Genomic DNA, 16,358 nt, shown 5'->3' on the forward strand with positions numbered 1-16,358 from the left:
AGAGAAGAGAACGCTATGAAAATCGAGTCCGAATTCTGTCATTAAAACACGTGCCTCTAACCAAAGAAACTTTCATGTTTAATCGGTATGAGATAAACTACCATGGATTGCGATTGATGCGTGTAATACACCTTCATGTAATGATTTAAGAATGTTTAACCCTATATGTAATTTTTAATACGTACCATCCTTTTCTTTATTATTTCTACATATAAATGCTAAATAGCTAGTTTAAATATTGGAGTATGTTCTCTTTCAGCGGTCTTCATCTTACAAAAATAAGTTTTGTGGAAAAGGGTGTGTTTTCTTCAGCTTAATTTCAGTTCAATTCAGTTTCTAATTTTCTTCTCTCATAAACAGTTCAGTTCAGAAAATCAGAACAGACCCTAAGTTAAGTAAAATCAGGACCAATCACGTGTTAAATATAAATTAGGATTAATTAGGTATAATAGGTTAAGTTCAAATAAATCCAAAAACATAGAAACATGTCTTGTGTAAGACAAACTTACATTAATATTATTTAAATGTGTAATTTTTAATGGACACATGCTATGAAGGCTAATATAATTTCTAATACATTATAAGTGTTTTTTAAGGATAAAATTTATGTTAGGAAAATGACAACCTTTATACTTAGCAATAGACGGTCAAATTTCCACTTTAATCAAGGGTATTGTTGATATACACAAACCAAATATGTAATTTATGCATTGCAATAGACGGTCAAATTTCCTTAGGGCCTATTTTCTTCAGTTTAATTTCATTTTACTTTACTTCAGTTAAGTTCAATTCCAATTAGCTCAGTTCAGTTCCTAATTTCCTTCTCTCATAAACAATTCATTTCAGCTCTATTCAGTTCAGTTTAGCTCAGCTCCAATCAGTTCAGTTCAGTTCAACACAGTTCTGTAAATCAGAATAGTCCCTTAATTTGACACCATAACTAATAAATAAGTAGAACAAAAAAGAATGTAAGTGGTTATATTTTAATGTAATGTATAGGATAGTTTTAAAACCATTTCACATTCAATTTTGTTTTCATATACCCCAAACACAAACACAAAAGAATATAACCCCAAACACAAACAGTTACTTACATCACGTGAAATCCACCAAAACCCAGTTTTTGTTCTCTAATGATCCATTTACGTAGTGCTTGTATTAGTGTATTACGCACCATTTATATTGAATAAAATAAGACTACAATAGGTCAATTACGCACTAATTATTCTTTAACAGTTTAATACAAACCATTAATTAACTAAGAATATAAACGTAATCCCTGTGTTAACGTAATCACCTGAGAATATTAGCATGATAAATAAAGATGATATAAAATATCACCTAAGATGACTAAATATATGATTTTATCTTTGTTACGTCGATCTCCAAATGCTTATTTCATTTGGAATGTTCATGTTTTCCAACAAAATTTTGTAATTTAAATTGTTCAAATTAAGAGTTATAATAAAATATATAAATTACAAATTTTAAACTATCAAGACGAAACTAACAAAATTCCAATATCATAGGATTATATTTTACCGTCAAAGTATTATACTCCATATTATATTTTTATTTGAATCTCTTAAGTTTCTAAATGAACAAACAAAAGAAGACGGAGTCATAGTTAATTACACACTAACACACACCATTTATTGAATAAATATACCACATGGATTCCACTTGATCATACAAAATTTCTCTCTGTTTCTTTTTCATTCCAATTTCCACTATATATTGCTTACAATACTATGTTCTTGAGCTTCTCCCTAGTCCTTTGAATTAGGATTATTTATAATTCATTCAAAATATTTCAGCAAACATACAAAAAAAGGCCTGAAAATTAGAGAGGGAAAATCATGACCTACTCTTTTCTTGCAGCAAGTAAGTTCTCTTTGATTATATTGCTTGCTCTTTTAAGTTCTGTTATTTTGTGGTGATCAAACTGAGTAGTTTTGCCAAATGCATTGTATTGCTTCCTTTTATTATGTTACTCCGGCAACGCCAGACGTTTGTATTAGAGTATACTTCCCTTCATCTCTAAAAGTTCTTGTTTAAACTGTCTTTGTAACACAATCACTGTTTAATACGAAGTAATAAAAAAAAAAAAACTTTCATACTGTAACTTTTATAGATGTAAATAATATTTTATACCAAGTTATGTTCAATATAATTGTAGAACAGTTGCTTTTGAATTACTGCTTTCCCTCTAATGGTAAAGGGTCTTTAAGTAAGCTTTAAAGCACTGATTAATAAGCCAAACACTGAATATATATGTAGATAATGAATCAACATGAACATCGTGCTTGATTGATCATATGGCCAAAATATTGTAATATGATTTGTATATATGGGTGCTTGTACATAAAATTCATATACAGTAAGGTTAAACAATTTTTATAAATATCCATAAAAGATTAAGCTTCATCTCAAACTACAATGTTTAAAGTTGGGAGTACTGCTCTTCATATAATTGGATTCGCGCTACATGATGGAGTAATTCGATCCCTTCATCTGAAAGACTGAAACACCTTAATGCGAATGGTTACATGTATTTTCGATAGCCTGAAATTAAAAAAAAAAAAAATGATCTTAATATGGTAATCTAGGAATATTTGGGTAAATGAAATGGAAAAGAAGGAACAAACATAACTAAGAGGAACAAAAGCAATACTTCTTATCAAAACTAATTCTAGTGGCACAATAAAAAATTTGATAAGTTTTCCTATCAATAGTAGCTCTACAATATACAAGTATAAATAGGCAACTTTTGCATCATTATTAGGGATTTATGGAGTACTATCTTTTATGAACACTTTAACCTCTGCTTGCGCCGTAGGCAATATATCTTACATATAGTCATATAGAAACATGGCAACACTTCAAAAAAAGATGGACATAATATGAAATATTGAAATGGAGGGAGTATTAAAGCATAATATAAATTAGAACTCAATGCCTTAATGTGTAGGTATAGACTACTATGTAGTAATCAATTGACCTTCTCTTTTCAACAGTTAAGAACTTGCGTCACAGCCTAAAAGGTCCTACATTATGTAACAAGGGGAGTACTAAGTTACTAACTCAAAGGCATTTATACTAGTATTCAGATTATAATTTTCAAGCATAATCAACGAATTGATTTTGTTTCGTATGGCAGATTTAAAGCTCTTGAAACCAACAGCATGGGAACAGCTGAAGTCTCCATGCTTGTGGGAAGAGATCAGCATATTTTTGCTGCTGGGGTTCTATGGGATTCTACTGTTATACTTCATCAGAAAAAAGGGAAATGCAGTACACATGAACACAACAAAAGAAACAGAAAAGGATGCAGAAATGTACCCTGATAATGCAAGATTAAGCCTTTGCTCGAAAGCTAGCATTGTTTCTTCCACTTTGCTCTTGGTTTTGCACTTGGCTTCTATAATCTTGTTGGTAAAAGGAAACAAGACTCCGTGCAGTCACTATCTTCCTGCTCTCTCAGCTGAAATAATGCAGGTAATATCATGGATGATCGCAATAATTGTATTGTGCAAGATTTTAGCCAAGAATTACCTCATTTTTCCGGGAATTTTAAAATTCTGGTGGATTTGCAGTTTCTTGATCTCAGCTTGTCATACTGCCATTGATATCAATTTTTTAATGGACAATCATGGTCAGCTTAGAATTCAAGAGTATGCAGATTTTCTCGGCTTTTTTGCGTCAGTCATCCTGTTGGTAATTTCCATTCAAGGGAAGATGAGAATAGTGCATGACAACGCAAGAAGCAATTTGATAGAACCACTTCTCAATGGAGAAACTGGAAATAAATTTAAGGGAAAACACGAGTCACTTTACAGCAAAGCAACTCTTCTTGATCTTGTTACCTTCTCATGGCTCAACCCATTGTTTGTCATTGGGAAAAAGAAGCCACTTGAGCAGGATGATATCCCAGATGTTGAAGTGAAAGATTCTGCTGCTTTTCTCTCTCATTGCTTCAATGAAAACCTAAAACAAGCCAAAGAGGAAGAAGGAATCACGAATACCACATCCGTGTATAAGGCAATTTTCCAATTAGCATGGAAAAGAGCAGCAATAAATGCCTTATTTGCGGTAATAAGTGCGTTTTCTTCATATGTTGGTCCATACCTAATCAACGATTTTGTGGCTTTCCTCAGTGACAAGAAACACAGCAGCCTAAAAACTGGCTATCTCCTTGCTCTAGGCTTTCTAGGGGCCAAAGTGGTGGAGACAATATCACAAAGGCAATGGATCTTTGGGGCTCGTCAACTAGGGCTTCAACTTAGAAATGCTTTGATAACTCAGATATATCAAAAGGGCTTAGTCTTGTCACATCAAGCGAAACAGAGTCACACCAGTGGGGAGATAATCAACTACATGAGTGTTGACGTACAAAGAATCGCAGATTTTGCATGGCATGTAAACACTATATGGATGTTACCAGTACAAATATCGTTAGCCATCTATGTTCTGCATACAAGTCTAGGGTTGGGGTCATTTGCAGGACTAGCTGCGACTTTAGTTGTTATGTCTTGCAACATACCTCTAACAAAAACACAGAAAAAATATCAGTTAAAGATCATGGATGCTAAAGATGCTCGGATGAAAGCCACTTCAGAAATCCTGTTTAACATAAAATCAATAAAACTTCAAGCATGGGACAATCAATTTCTTCACAAGCTAGAAAGTTTACGAAATATAGAGTCTTCTTGTATATGGAAGTCATTGCGACTAGGGGCGGTTGGAGCCTTCATTTTCTGGGGTTCACCTACCTTTATTTCTATAATAACTTTTGGAGCTTGTCTTCTAATGGGAATTCCACTCACAGCAGGTAGCGTATTATCAGCATTAGCAACCTTTCGTATGTTGCAAGATCCCATATATAGTCTGCCAGACTTGCTCATTGTTGTAACACAAGCTAAAGTATCAGCAGATAGGGTTTCTTCTTACCTCCAAGGAGAAGAAATTCAGCAAGAAGCAGTTCAGTTTGTCTCAAAAGATAAAACACCCTATGCCATAGATTTAGAAGGGGGGAAATTCAGCTGGGATCCTACTTCAGGAACACCCGCCCTAGATAAAATAAACTTGCAGGTCACAAGGGGAATGAAAGTAGCAATATGTGGAACTGTGGGATCAGGAAAATCCAGTTTGCTATCTGGCTTAATTGGAGAAATTCCTAAGATCTCTGGGACGGTGAAGATTAGCGGTTCTAAGGCTTATGTTCCTCAAACCCCGTGGATACTGTCAGGAAATATTAAAGAGAACATACTCTTTGGTAATCATTATGATGCAGCCAAGTATGACAGAACAGTCAAAGCATGTGCTTTATTAAAAGATTTTGAGCTTTTCCCACAAGGTGACTTAACAGATATCGGAGAAAGAGGTATTAATATGAGCGGAGGCCAGAAACAAAGGATACAAATTGCTCGTGCAGTATACCAGGATGCAGATATATATTTGCTTGATGACCCTTTTAGTGCAGTTGACGCACACACAGGCACACAACTTTTTCAGGTAAGCACTTGTAAGACTATAATGTCAAATACTGTTTAACTCTTTGAGTCTTACGTAGTGATTACTTCATTCTCTTACAGTGTTCTAATTCCCAATAAACAGGAATGTCTGATGGAGGTTCTAAGAGACAAGACCATCTTTTATGTGACCCACCAAGTAGAATTTCTACCAGCAGCAGACCTCATTCTGGTACGCTATCACAGCAAAGTTTTATGCACTATCTCAGCTAGATATATCAATTCATGAGGAAATTTCTTATGAATAGGTGATGCAAGATGGAAGAATCGCAGAAGCAGGAAGTTTTAAGGAACTCTTAAAACAGAATATCGGGTTTGAAGTTCTGGTTGGAGCTCATAGTCAAGCTCTAGAATCTGTTCTTTCTGTTGAAGGTGCTTCTGATAGAATTCAAAGCCCTTTACCACAAGATAGACATTCAAGTGCTGAACAAATTCAAACAAGGAATAAAGAAGACGATAACATTTCTCCAGAAATGAAAGAGAAGGAAGGGAGGTTGATACAGGATGAAGAAAGAAAGATAGGAAGTATAGGGAAGGAAGTGTATTGGGCTTATCTTACCACGGTGAAACATGGTATTTTGGTTCCGGTGATACTTTTAGCCCAGTCATCTTTTCAATTGTTGCAAATAGCAAGTAATTACTGGATGGCATGGGCTTGTCCAACTTCAGGTGATGCTGCACCTATAGCTGAGATGGACTATGTCTTACTTGTGTATGCCGTTCTTTCTATTGTAAGCTCGCTTTTTGTCTTAGTACGGGCATCAGTATCAGCATACGCAGGCCTTTCTACTGCACAGAAACTCTTTGAGAACATGCTACGCAGTGTATTCCGAGCTCCAATGTCATTTTTTGATTCAACTCCAACTGGAAGAATACTGAACAGGGTAAGAATTAGTCAACGTATTGCGTTTTTTTTAAGTGCACCATTTTCTTTTTCGGAAAGTTGCATATTATTGCACCATTTCCTTATTTGGTATGCTTTATTCACCTTTTGCTTGTGTTCACACACAAAATGCCCTAATTACCCTAGTTCACATTTGATAACAACCATTATTACCCACCCTTTCTCTCTCTCTCATTTGTTTGTATTACATGAGCAAATTTATTGTTCCACACCTTCATCTCTTTTAACAGAGTATGTTACTTTTATCATTCAGATCAAGAATATTATTCGGAATACTTATGTCTACAAATAATTATACTGATAAGGAAAAAAATAATTATAATACTAAATTAAACAAAAAAATAATTATAATACTAAATTAAACAAGCATTTACTTAATCCATTTCCACCTGAGTAATAAAATTCAACAAAGAGATTTATGTTCAAAAACAATCAAGGGCAATTGTATATCAAAAAGAAAAAAACGCAATTGTATGTTAAATTTAACACTTACTTTCATATGCAGGCATCATCTGACCAAAGTGTATTGGACTTGGAAATGGCACAAAGATTGTTTTCGGCAGCTTTCTCAGTGATCCAGCTTCTGGGCACCATTGCAGTCATGTCACAGGTCGCATGGGAGGTCTTTCTCATCTTCATTCCAGCAACAGCAATCTGCATATGTTATAAGGTAAGCAGTGCTTAATACCTAATACAGAATTTTTACAAAGATGATCTTAAGAAGATGATTACAATCATGAATGCAATGATATTTCTTGCAGCAATACTACATACCAACTGCAAGGGAGCTAGCACGATTATCTGAAATACAGAAGTCTCCAATCCTACATCATTTTGGAGAATCACTTTCAGGGGCAGCAACAATACGTGCATTTGACCATAAGGAACGATTTATCAATGCAAACCTTGTATTAGTAGATGGATATACAAGAGCATGGTTTCACAATGTATCAGCAATGGAGTGGCTTTCATTCCGACTCAATCAATTATCTAACTTTGTGTTTGCATTTTCATTGGTTCTGCTAGTGTCTCTTCCAGATGGAATCATAAATCCAAGTAAGCATTCTTGATCAATCTGATAAGCAAATCTAGAATGAATACAAAATTTGCATTGTCTAGTGATTAAGACTTTTTTTATATGCATGGCAATAAACCGTACTAGAAAAGCCTCTAGGAGACTTTACCTGAGGTCTTGATCTGAAACTCGGTCAACTTACCTGTGCGCTTCGTCTTTACCAAACTAATTAGAAATTGTGAATTGACAAATAAGACCTACTTTACTGTTTGTTGAAAATATCATCATCCTATACAGCTAACTACATGAGGTACACCAAATTATCATTGAAGAAAAGCTAATGTGTTTTGGAATCTTATGCAGGCATTGCAGGTCTGGCAGTGACATATGGAATAAATTTGAATGTTATGCAAGCTTCAGTCATATGGAATATATGCAATGTGGAAAATAAGATGATTTCAGTGGAAAGGGTTCTTCAGTACACAGAGCTTAATAGTGAGGCACCTCTGATCATTGACGATTGCAGACCACCAAAAAACTGGCCAACTACTGGAACAATCACTTTCCAGAATTTACAGGTAAGCTGCTGCAGGTTTAATTGAGCTAAAAGTCCAAACTTCCTCTGCCCCACAAAAACTTGTATGGTTTCTACTTGAATGTCCCAGAACACATATTGCACTTTCTATCTCTGGTTTAATCACTCTACCTGCTTGTTCTTAGTACGAGTACTGTTTATTTCTCAAGTCACTTTCTCTTACTCTTTTTTTTTTTTTTTTTTGTCTATCCACCCTCTCTGGCTTTAAGCCAGCACTGTAGAATACTTGTGATTGTTTCTACCCACTCTCAATATTCAATCTTAATCTCTGAGTCAAAAGCAACCATGCAAGATTTGGGAGATATAAGAAGCAACCATAGCAGTTCAGTGAAATTAGTATGAATAATAATTAGCAGAAAATAAATAACTCTGATAAAGTGATAATAATCAGTCCCAATTTCATGATGCTGCAGATACGTTATGCTGAACATCTTCCCTCCGTCCTGAAAAACATAACATGTACATTACCTGGGAAGAAGAAGATTGGTGTGGTAGGAAGGACAGGCAGCGGAAAATCAACACTAATACAAGCTTTGTTCCGCATTGTGGAGCCAACGGAGGGGAGCATTATAATTGATGATATAGATATCTGCAAGATAGGTCTTCATGACTTGAGATCAAGGCTCAGCATCATTCCCCAGGATCCAACAATGTTTGATGGTACAGTTCGAATAAACCTTGACCCACTGCAACAGCATTCAGATAATGATATATGGGAGGTAATATAATTTAATAAATTGCTATATTGTTTTGTTCTCATAGGTAGATATAAAAATCGGATATTTCACCATATGCCCCTGAGTTTTTTGTTTATTCATCATATACCCATGAACTTTTTAAAATTCATCATATACCCATGAGTTTTCACAAAAATACACCATATACCCTTGATGACTTATTATTGTTAAATTCGTCAATCATTTGGGATAATTATGAACCGAAACCACTCTAAATACATTCCTCTGCCCCCGAAACCACCAACATTCCTTTTTTGCACCCCAAAATTACCCTAAATTTCATTTTCTAATCCTCAAAATTATTTATATGGTTATGGTTATGGAGATTTGGAGTGGTTTCTTGGGCTAGAGAAACGAGAAGAGTTGTTTTGGGGATGAAGGGAGATATCTAAGGTGATTTCGATGTATAATTAACCAAATTCTACTCATCTTATTTTCATTAAGGATATACGGTGAATTTTTATAACAACTTAAGGGTATATGGTGAATTTGAAAATTTTCATGGGTATATGGTGAATAAACAAAAAACTCAAGGGTATGTGGTGAAAAAACCGTATAAAAATTAATCAGTAAAACCTCGTTCTGCATCCTTAGGCACTAGACAAATGCCAACTAGGAGACCTTGTACGGGCTAAGGAAGCAAGGTTGGAATCCACAGGTGAATACATCAGACTTTTTCAAAAAAAGTAATTAATAATTGTTTTTGCTAAAAAATCTAACTTATTGTATGTTATATTCAGTGGTTGAAAATGGTGAAAATTGGAGTGTTGGACAGAGACAATTATTCTGCTTAGGTAGGGCACTACTAAAGCACAGTAGTGTCTTGGTTTTAGATGAAGCAACTGCATCAGTTGATTCTGCTACTGATGGTGTAATTCAAAAAATTATCAACCAAGAATTCAGAGAACAAACAATTGTCACAATAGCTCACAGAATACACACAGTTGTTGATAGTGATCTAGTCCTTGTCCTCAGTGATGGTATTTTTCAAGCCCCTCCTTTTATTTTTACTTTTACTTTTTTTTTACATCAGATTTTTTTTGAAATTCTTTGAGGTGAGAAATACCAAGATAATTAATAAGAAAGTTTGTTTTGGCAAAAACAGGAAGGATTGCAGAATATGATTCACCATCAAAGCTCTTAGAGAGAGAAGATTCATTTTTCTCACGCTTGGTTAGGGAGTACTCTACAAGATCACAGACTTTCAACAACTCAGCAAAAATTGAAGGTTGAAAGCTTGAAACCATGAAGTAAATCATCATAATTCATAAGCAACAGAGTTAGCAACAAATCTAGCAAGGTACCAAGACCAAAGAGCAACCTAAGGAAAACAAGACTGCTAAGACAATCATGCAATACAACAATCTCTCAAGGTTCCTAGAAGTTATGCATCATCATATGTAGTACCTCCCTTGCCGTGCTTAGTAGCCCTTATATAGCATTCCTAGAAATTTGTACTAAGATACACTCTAAAAGCCTCTATTGCAAGAGTTCACGCTTTCGACTTAGCTTCCACTCACTTAACTATATAGGATTACACTGTTTAACCTTACAACATACTAGCATAGCAATCAAGCAACTTGCACCTTAGATATATAACAATGAGACATTTTAGCAAACATTGAAATAATCAAATTAGTATGAAAATTTCAGGTTATCTTTCGACATTAATCAATTTACGGGAAGGGGGGTAACATAACTCGAACCCGCTACCGGGGGATCAATGGGGGCAATGCTATCAACCAATTAGCTGCTCAATGCCCTCCTAAACCCCATCCTATGCAATTTCATGAATTTCAATTCAAATTTAAACCAGAGAGCATATACACAACAACAAGGTAGGGAGGACCTGTGTTCGATCCCCTGCAACAACAATTGGGAGGGGACTGGAACCTAACCACCCGTACACGATCCCGAATCCGGATTAGCCCAATGGGTGAACCGGGTCAGTCCGGGTGGAATACCCAAAAAAAAAAAAAAAAACAATTAACAAAATGCATAAAATTGAAGAACTAATAATTCAGTGAAAGAGCAGGGGTCAAAATTTGGATAACAATTAGTTGTTTCAAGTGGACATACATAATACAAGAAAATGGAATGCTACCCAACAGAATTGTATGAATGAAATTATGAAAGTATGAAACGAATTTGTTTAATTTTAATGAAATTGGTAACTTTTACCTTCAAAAGATTCAGCATCACTTCAATTTACTGAGGAAAACCAGAGAAATTCTGGGGTTTGGGGTCGTGACTTGGGAGGAAGATGAGTTCTTGTGAGTTGTGATGGCAAATGGCAATGAGAAAGGAAATTTGAAAATGTAATATTTTAGCATTTGACAATGGATTAACATTTGGTTTTGGTTCACTTAAGTTACTTGTATTTACTTCTATATATTTAGAAACTAGGTTAGATGTCGTGCCATGCACGGTAATTTCAATATTTATCATTAGTTTTATACAATTCTTTTATTATAAAAAATTATATCAAATTGCAAAATAGGATGAATGTTCTGTAATTACAATTTTTTTGAATCTTAAAGAAAACAGAGAAAGAAATGCATGCACGACTAATAAAAATAACCATGGATTACATTACAAAGTTATAGATAATATTACATTATTGTATTATATGATTTTGTTCCCGTCATAAAATAAATAAATATATAAATCTTTGTTGAATGTGTAAAAATGAATGTACTTGCCAAATAGAAAAGAAGTATTATTGTAAAGTAAGTATTAAATTAAATACTTCTCTAAGAAGCTTTGGAAAAAAAAAACAAAAAAAAAAAAAGAAAAAAAGAAAGAGGACCTTTTGGAGGGAAAAATTTTAACCATATTATGACAAGTGTCATTTTTGGTTTCGCCTTTAGTATAGGTATATTGATGATTATCATTAGTTTTATACAATCATTTTACTATAAAAAATTATATCAAATTGCAAAATAGAATGAATGTTCTGTAATTACAATTTTTTTGAATCTTAAAGAAAACAGAGAAAGAAATGCATGCACGACTAATAAAAATAACCATGGATTACATTACAAAGTTATAGATAATATTACATTATTGTATTATATGATTTTGTTCCCGTCATAAAATAAATAAATATATAAATCTTTGTTGAATGTGTAAAAATGAATGTACTTGCCAAATAGAAAAGAAGTATTATTGTAAAGTAAGTATTAAATTAAATACTTCTCTAAGAAGCTTTGAAAAAAAAAAAAAAAGAGGACCTTTTGGAGGGAAAATTTTTAACCAGATTATGACAAGTGTCATTTCTGGTTTCGCCTTTAGTATAGGTATATTGATTAATTGATGTGGCTTTTCAACAGTGTTAATGTGTGACTCAATTGATTACGTCAAGTTTAAAGAGGAAATAGCGAAGCGGATAAGTGTATGGGTAGGAGATGTTAGTGGACTTTAGAGCATACTCAATGGATGACCAAAAAGTATTGGTCACGAATTATTATATAATTTCTCTCTTTTCACTCATCCATAACCAAATCACATGGTCAACAATGACCACATACTCCCAATAATTGCCCAAAATAACTTTAGTCTGTACAACGTGCAAGTTCCCATTTCCTTTTAATAGTATCTTGTCACCTGTCAACTATTATACTCATGAGTCACGACCAAAGTTTTGTCTTTGTCAATTCAATGACCGAGTCATCACCATCTCACCTCCCTTATTTTCTTTCTTCCAATTTTTTAATATCAAAAGTTCATTTCTTTCTCCTCATGACCAGGTCATTAGTCATCCAATGGCCTCCCTCTAAATCTATGCATGTGATAATGCCTATAGTCTAATCTTGCATGTGATGATAACTTTAAGTCATGATGATGCCTACAGTCTAGTCTTGTATGTCATGATGATGCCTATAGTCTAGTCTTGCATGTCATGATGACTAGCCTACTTGCTCTATAAGTGTTGACTTTTGTGAACATGTACTTTTGTATTACATGTGACATGCATCTATTACTTGTACACTTCCCTAGCTTGTATGGTGAACCTAGTCTCCATATATATAGAGAAAGTTACACTAGAGTTTAACTCATCCTTTGTAAGCTTTATAATTTCCTCCTTGTTTCCTTCCATTATAGTGAAGAAAAGCTCTCGGAATCCCCCATTGTGGAGTTGGTTAAGTTGACTGAACCACGTACATCCTTGTATGTTTTTGTTTATCTTCATTATTGCTTTCTCGAATATTATCCTTCATTGATTTTGTTTTGCACTAACCAAACTCATTACCGCCTATTTCAAATAAGAAAAGAAAACCAAGTTGTAATTTAATATTGGCAACACACAACTCTGTTTTGCCTAATTGAATAAACTTCCATGTAAGTTTTCACGTGGGTGTGAGACAAACTATCATGTATTGTGCATTGGTGCATGTATTGTGACCCTTTAAGACAAATTTTGAATATACCAACATACGATCGTAAAATCTCTGACCCTAACAAGAGTGTATAATTAAACTTGTAGTTTCTTGCCACTAGCCATACCTCAACCCCCATTATTTGTTTTTAGTTTGATATCTACGAGTCAGATACTTGATAATAGAGTGTGGGGTTAGGGGATTATTTCGGGCCTGTTCACATTTACTGAACTGAGCTGAACTGAACTGAACTGAACTGATTGGAACTGAACTGAACTGAATTGAGCTGAAATGAATATTTTATGTGAGAGGGAAATTAAGAACTGAACTGAACTGAAATTAAGTAAATGTGAACATGCCCTTCCTCCCAATATTCTAGGTTCTGTCATTCCAAAACATAAACTTTAAGAATTTAAGGTAAAATTCTCACAAGTGATTCAAGCTTTACTCGGTCATAAAATCTTGATATCCCTTGAGTGCAAGTATCCCTCTACAGCTCTACCAAAACAAACTACTATAACCAAAAACAAATTAGATGCAACAAAGTGGCAATAGCAGTTGACTAGTATAGTGAGAAAGAATGGTGGGTGCATTTCAAATGCCAAGAATAACACTTGTAGCATTATCATCTTCTTCTTCTTCTTCAAGTTCAACATCTGGAAACTCAGATGATTTTCTTCCTCGAAAATCACAATCTAACTCTGCAAACTCCCATCTTCTTTCCATCCCCAAACCTTCCCTCATCGTCCGCACCCAGGTCAACCCCTTTCTCTCTTTCTCTATCTTTTTTCTGGGTTTAATTCGGTTGTATTTTCTGCAGTTTACCCAATTTTGGATTTAAAGTTTCTTGTTTCATGTAATATTTTCTGAATGAACATGATGTTGTTAATTGATAATCTTAATCGAATTAATATTCAATTTCTGGGTTTTGGACCTTTGTTAGATTTTCCCATTAAAAAAATAAAATTGTACCATAATAATTTACCTAGTTGAAATGTTCCTGTTAATGCAATTGATGGGACTATTAGACTAAGACTATACTAGTTGATTTTGTATTTGACATTGGATGAATTGAATTAGTATGAGCTTTTCTTTGTTCTAATTGGATGTGGATGGATAAATTAATCATGGAATTAACTGAGAAAACCCCTGTTGCTGTTTCACAGTCGAATGTTCGGATACAGAAAAGAAGAAAACCGGAGCCGTCGTGTGTTGTTTGTGGTGGTAGTGGAAGAGTTGATTGTAATCAATGTTATGGAAGAGGTACCTTACATCTCTCTTATGAGTAGCATATGATTATAGCATGCTCCTTTTGCCCTGAGTTAATTGTAATGTCCATAGTGTAATTAGAATCATTAATTTGCAACGATTTCTGGATGATGTTGTATGATTGTTATGATGTCGAAAGAGATAGAACAAGACATAAGATGAAAAGAACAGTAAGTATTAGTCAATATGAAGATAATATCAGAGAACATTATCTAGAGCTGAATAAGCATTGGAATTTGAATTGTTGAGCATTGTCAGTAGCTAAAATCTTAGAAACAGAAATTTCGGGCTGCTGGATGTACATACTACATAGATAGATTAGAATACAAATTCTTATAACAGCTGACGGGAAACTCTTATTTGGTAAACACTATTATAAAGTTTCCCTCAATAGCAATATAGATTGCTGTTATTGATAAATGGTAAGAAAACTGACTCCATGGGACGTCATGTTTCCTGATTATATATATGTAGCTCTGGACATACTTTGTTGAATATTTGTATAGTTGTATGTATATTGAGAGCAGATTTCTGGGCATTTGATAGAGCTGTGGCTAGACAGTACTGTACTACAATGCTGTTTAGAATAGCCGGATTTTACTTCTTTTGCTGTTTCGTGGTAGGAATAAACTGGTTCCTACTGGTATTTAGAAAAATCTCAGGTGATGAGACTTTGCTTGTCAACTAGAAAAAAAATTAGTCCATGTAAGGGCTACCCAAGTTCAATTTATAGCTTGGATAATTTCAGTTAATTACTTTTTAGGTGAATAGATAGAAGCCAAAAAAAAAAAAAAAAAAAAAAAAAAATCTCATGTCATGTGACTGGTGTCGAAATTCGCTGTCTGGTCTAGCAGTCTGAGCAACATATTTGTGTTTGTGATTATTAAGATTCAGATCTTAGGTGATTAAGTTGGGTACCAATCTCAGTAACTACTCTTATTCGTTATTGTGATAACACAAATTGCTCCATGGAACTCCAACTTAAGAATCATAATATTATCGTATACGTAGTATTTTTTTAGGCATTAGCTTAGACTTGTTAGCTAGAAGCTAGATTAAGCTTCTTGGAGATTATTGTTAAATGAGAGAATATGCCAGGTATCAATTTTGTAAGATGGATTGAGGCTAAAATTGGTGTGAGCATTAATAAAAAGCTGCTAAGGCCATTACTTCATTCATCTGTGTAGGTATATTGCCAGAACAGTGGTTATTCGCTAACGAACTAATTTTCATTTGAAGCACAGGCAGGACAAACTACACTGATTTAATCATGCTTCCGAAAGGGGAATGGCCAAATTGGTGAGTTGCCTTATTCTTCCCACATTCCTGTAGATCAGATCATCTCCTTGACATTTCCTTGCAATGATTGATTTGAAGAACAAAGAGTATCCTTTTTTTAGGTGCAGGACATGTGGTGGCAGTGGGCTTGGATACTGCTCTCGCTGCCTTGGAACAGGAGAGTATAGGGATGTAATGGGTTTTCATTTCTTGAAAAGGGAATCTAACCACCCTCCAAAGCCTACAAAGCATCAGACTGACGGAAACGCTGAGCATCTAACTGCTGCAGATTTGCATTTTTCACCTACACCCTCAGAAGCAGAATAGCAATGTAGTGTAAATTGCTCTATTTGTTCAGGTTGTAATCTCAGCTGTACATATATATACGGAGTACAATTTTTTAAATCAAAAAATTTCTTAATGCTTGTCATCTGATTGCAATATACGTAGTATACTGTATACATCTCGAGTATTTTTGGTTCTCATTCAGGGTAATTTAAGCTTTACTCCATAGTCCATAGATACCAATAGTCCTTATAAATATGCTCAAAGTAATTTAAGCTTTACTCCATAGTCCATAGACACCAATACACAAAAATTGCAATTGTGCACCTTGTGCAAGTTGTTCTTGAATCTTTGTGATCTTACAC

At 34.3% G+C, this 16,358-nt stretch overlaps 2 protein-coding genes and 1 long non-coding RNA gene across 3 annotated transcripts; 2 read left to right on the forward strand and 1 right to left on the reverse strand.

The window, feature by feature from the left end:
* Positions 1-2,319: 2,319 nt before the first annotated feature.
* LOC145614088 (uncharacterized) lies at positions 2,320-11,104 on the reverse strand. Its single transcript, XR_014107049.1, has 8 exons — positions 10,964-11,104; positions 7,210-8,731; positions 6,929-7,089; positions 4,129-4,545; positions 3,867-3,987; positions 3,556-3,711; positions 3,343-3,484; positions 2,320-2,565 (listed from the first exon to the last, which is right to left on the reverse strand). It is a non-coding gene; the product is annotated as an uncharacterized LOC145614088 (long non-coding RNA).
* Positions 3,049-10,032, forward strand: LOC145614087 (putative ABC transporter C family member 15). The gene is made up of 10 exons (XM_081669086.1): positions 3,049-5,514; positions 5,617-5,703; positions 5,780-6,415; positions 6,941-7,105; positions 7,197-7,491; positions 7,814-8,028; positions 8,459-8,764; positions 9,377-9,440; positions 9,523-9,762; positions 9,888-10,032. The coding sequence occupies exons 1-10, from the start codon at positions 3,154-3,156 to the stop codon at positions 10,013-10,015; spliced, it is 4,497 nt and encodes a 1,498-aa protein (XP_081525212.1). The 5' UTR covers positions 3,049-3,153; the 3' UTR covers positions 10,016-10,032.
* A 2,564-nt stretch (positions 11,105-13,668) lies between the features above and the next one.
* Positions 13,669-16,138, forward strand: LOC145614594 (uncharacterized). The gene is made up of 4 exons (XM_081669653.1): positions 13,669-13,918; positions 14,328-14,424; positions 15,675-15,729; positions 15,831-16,138. The coding sequence occupies exons 1-4, from the start codon at positions 13,742-13,744 to the stop codon at positions 16,033-16,035; spliced, it is 534 nt and encodes a 177-aa protein (XP_081525779.1). The 5' UTR covers positions 13,669-13,741; the 3' UTR covers positions 16,036-16,138.
* The last annotated feature ends 220 nt before the right edge of the window (positions 16,139-16,358 follow it).

Source organism: Chenopodium album, chromosome 25, assembly GCF_948465745.1.
Source record: "Chenopodium album chromosome 25, dcCheAlbu1.1, whole genome shotgun sequence".
Classification (NCBI taxonomy): domain Eukaryota; kingdom Viridiplantae; phylum Streptophyta; class Magnoliopsida; order Caryophyllales; family Amaranthaceae; genus Chenopodium; species Chenopodium album.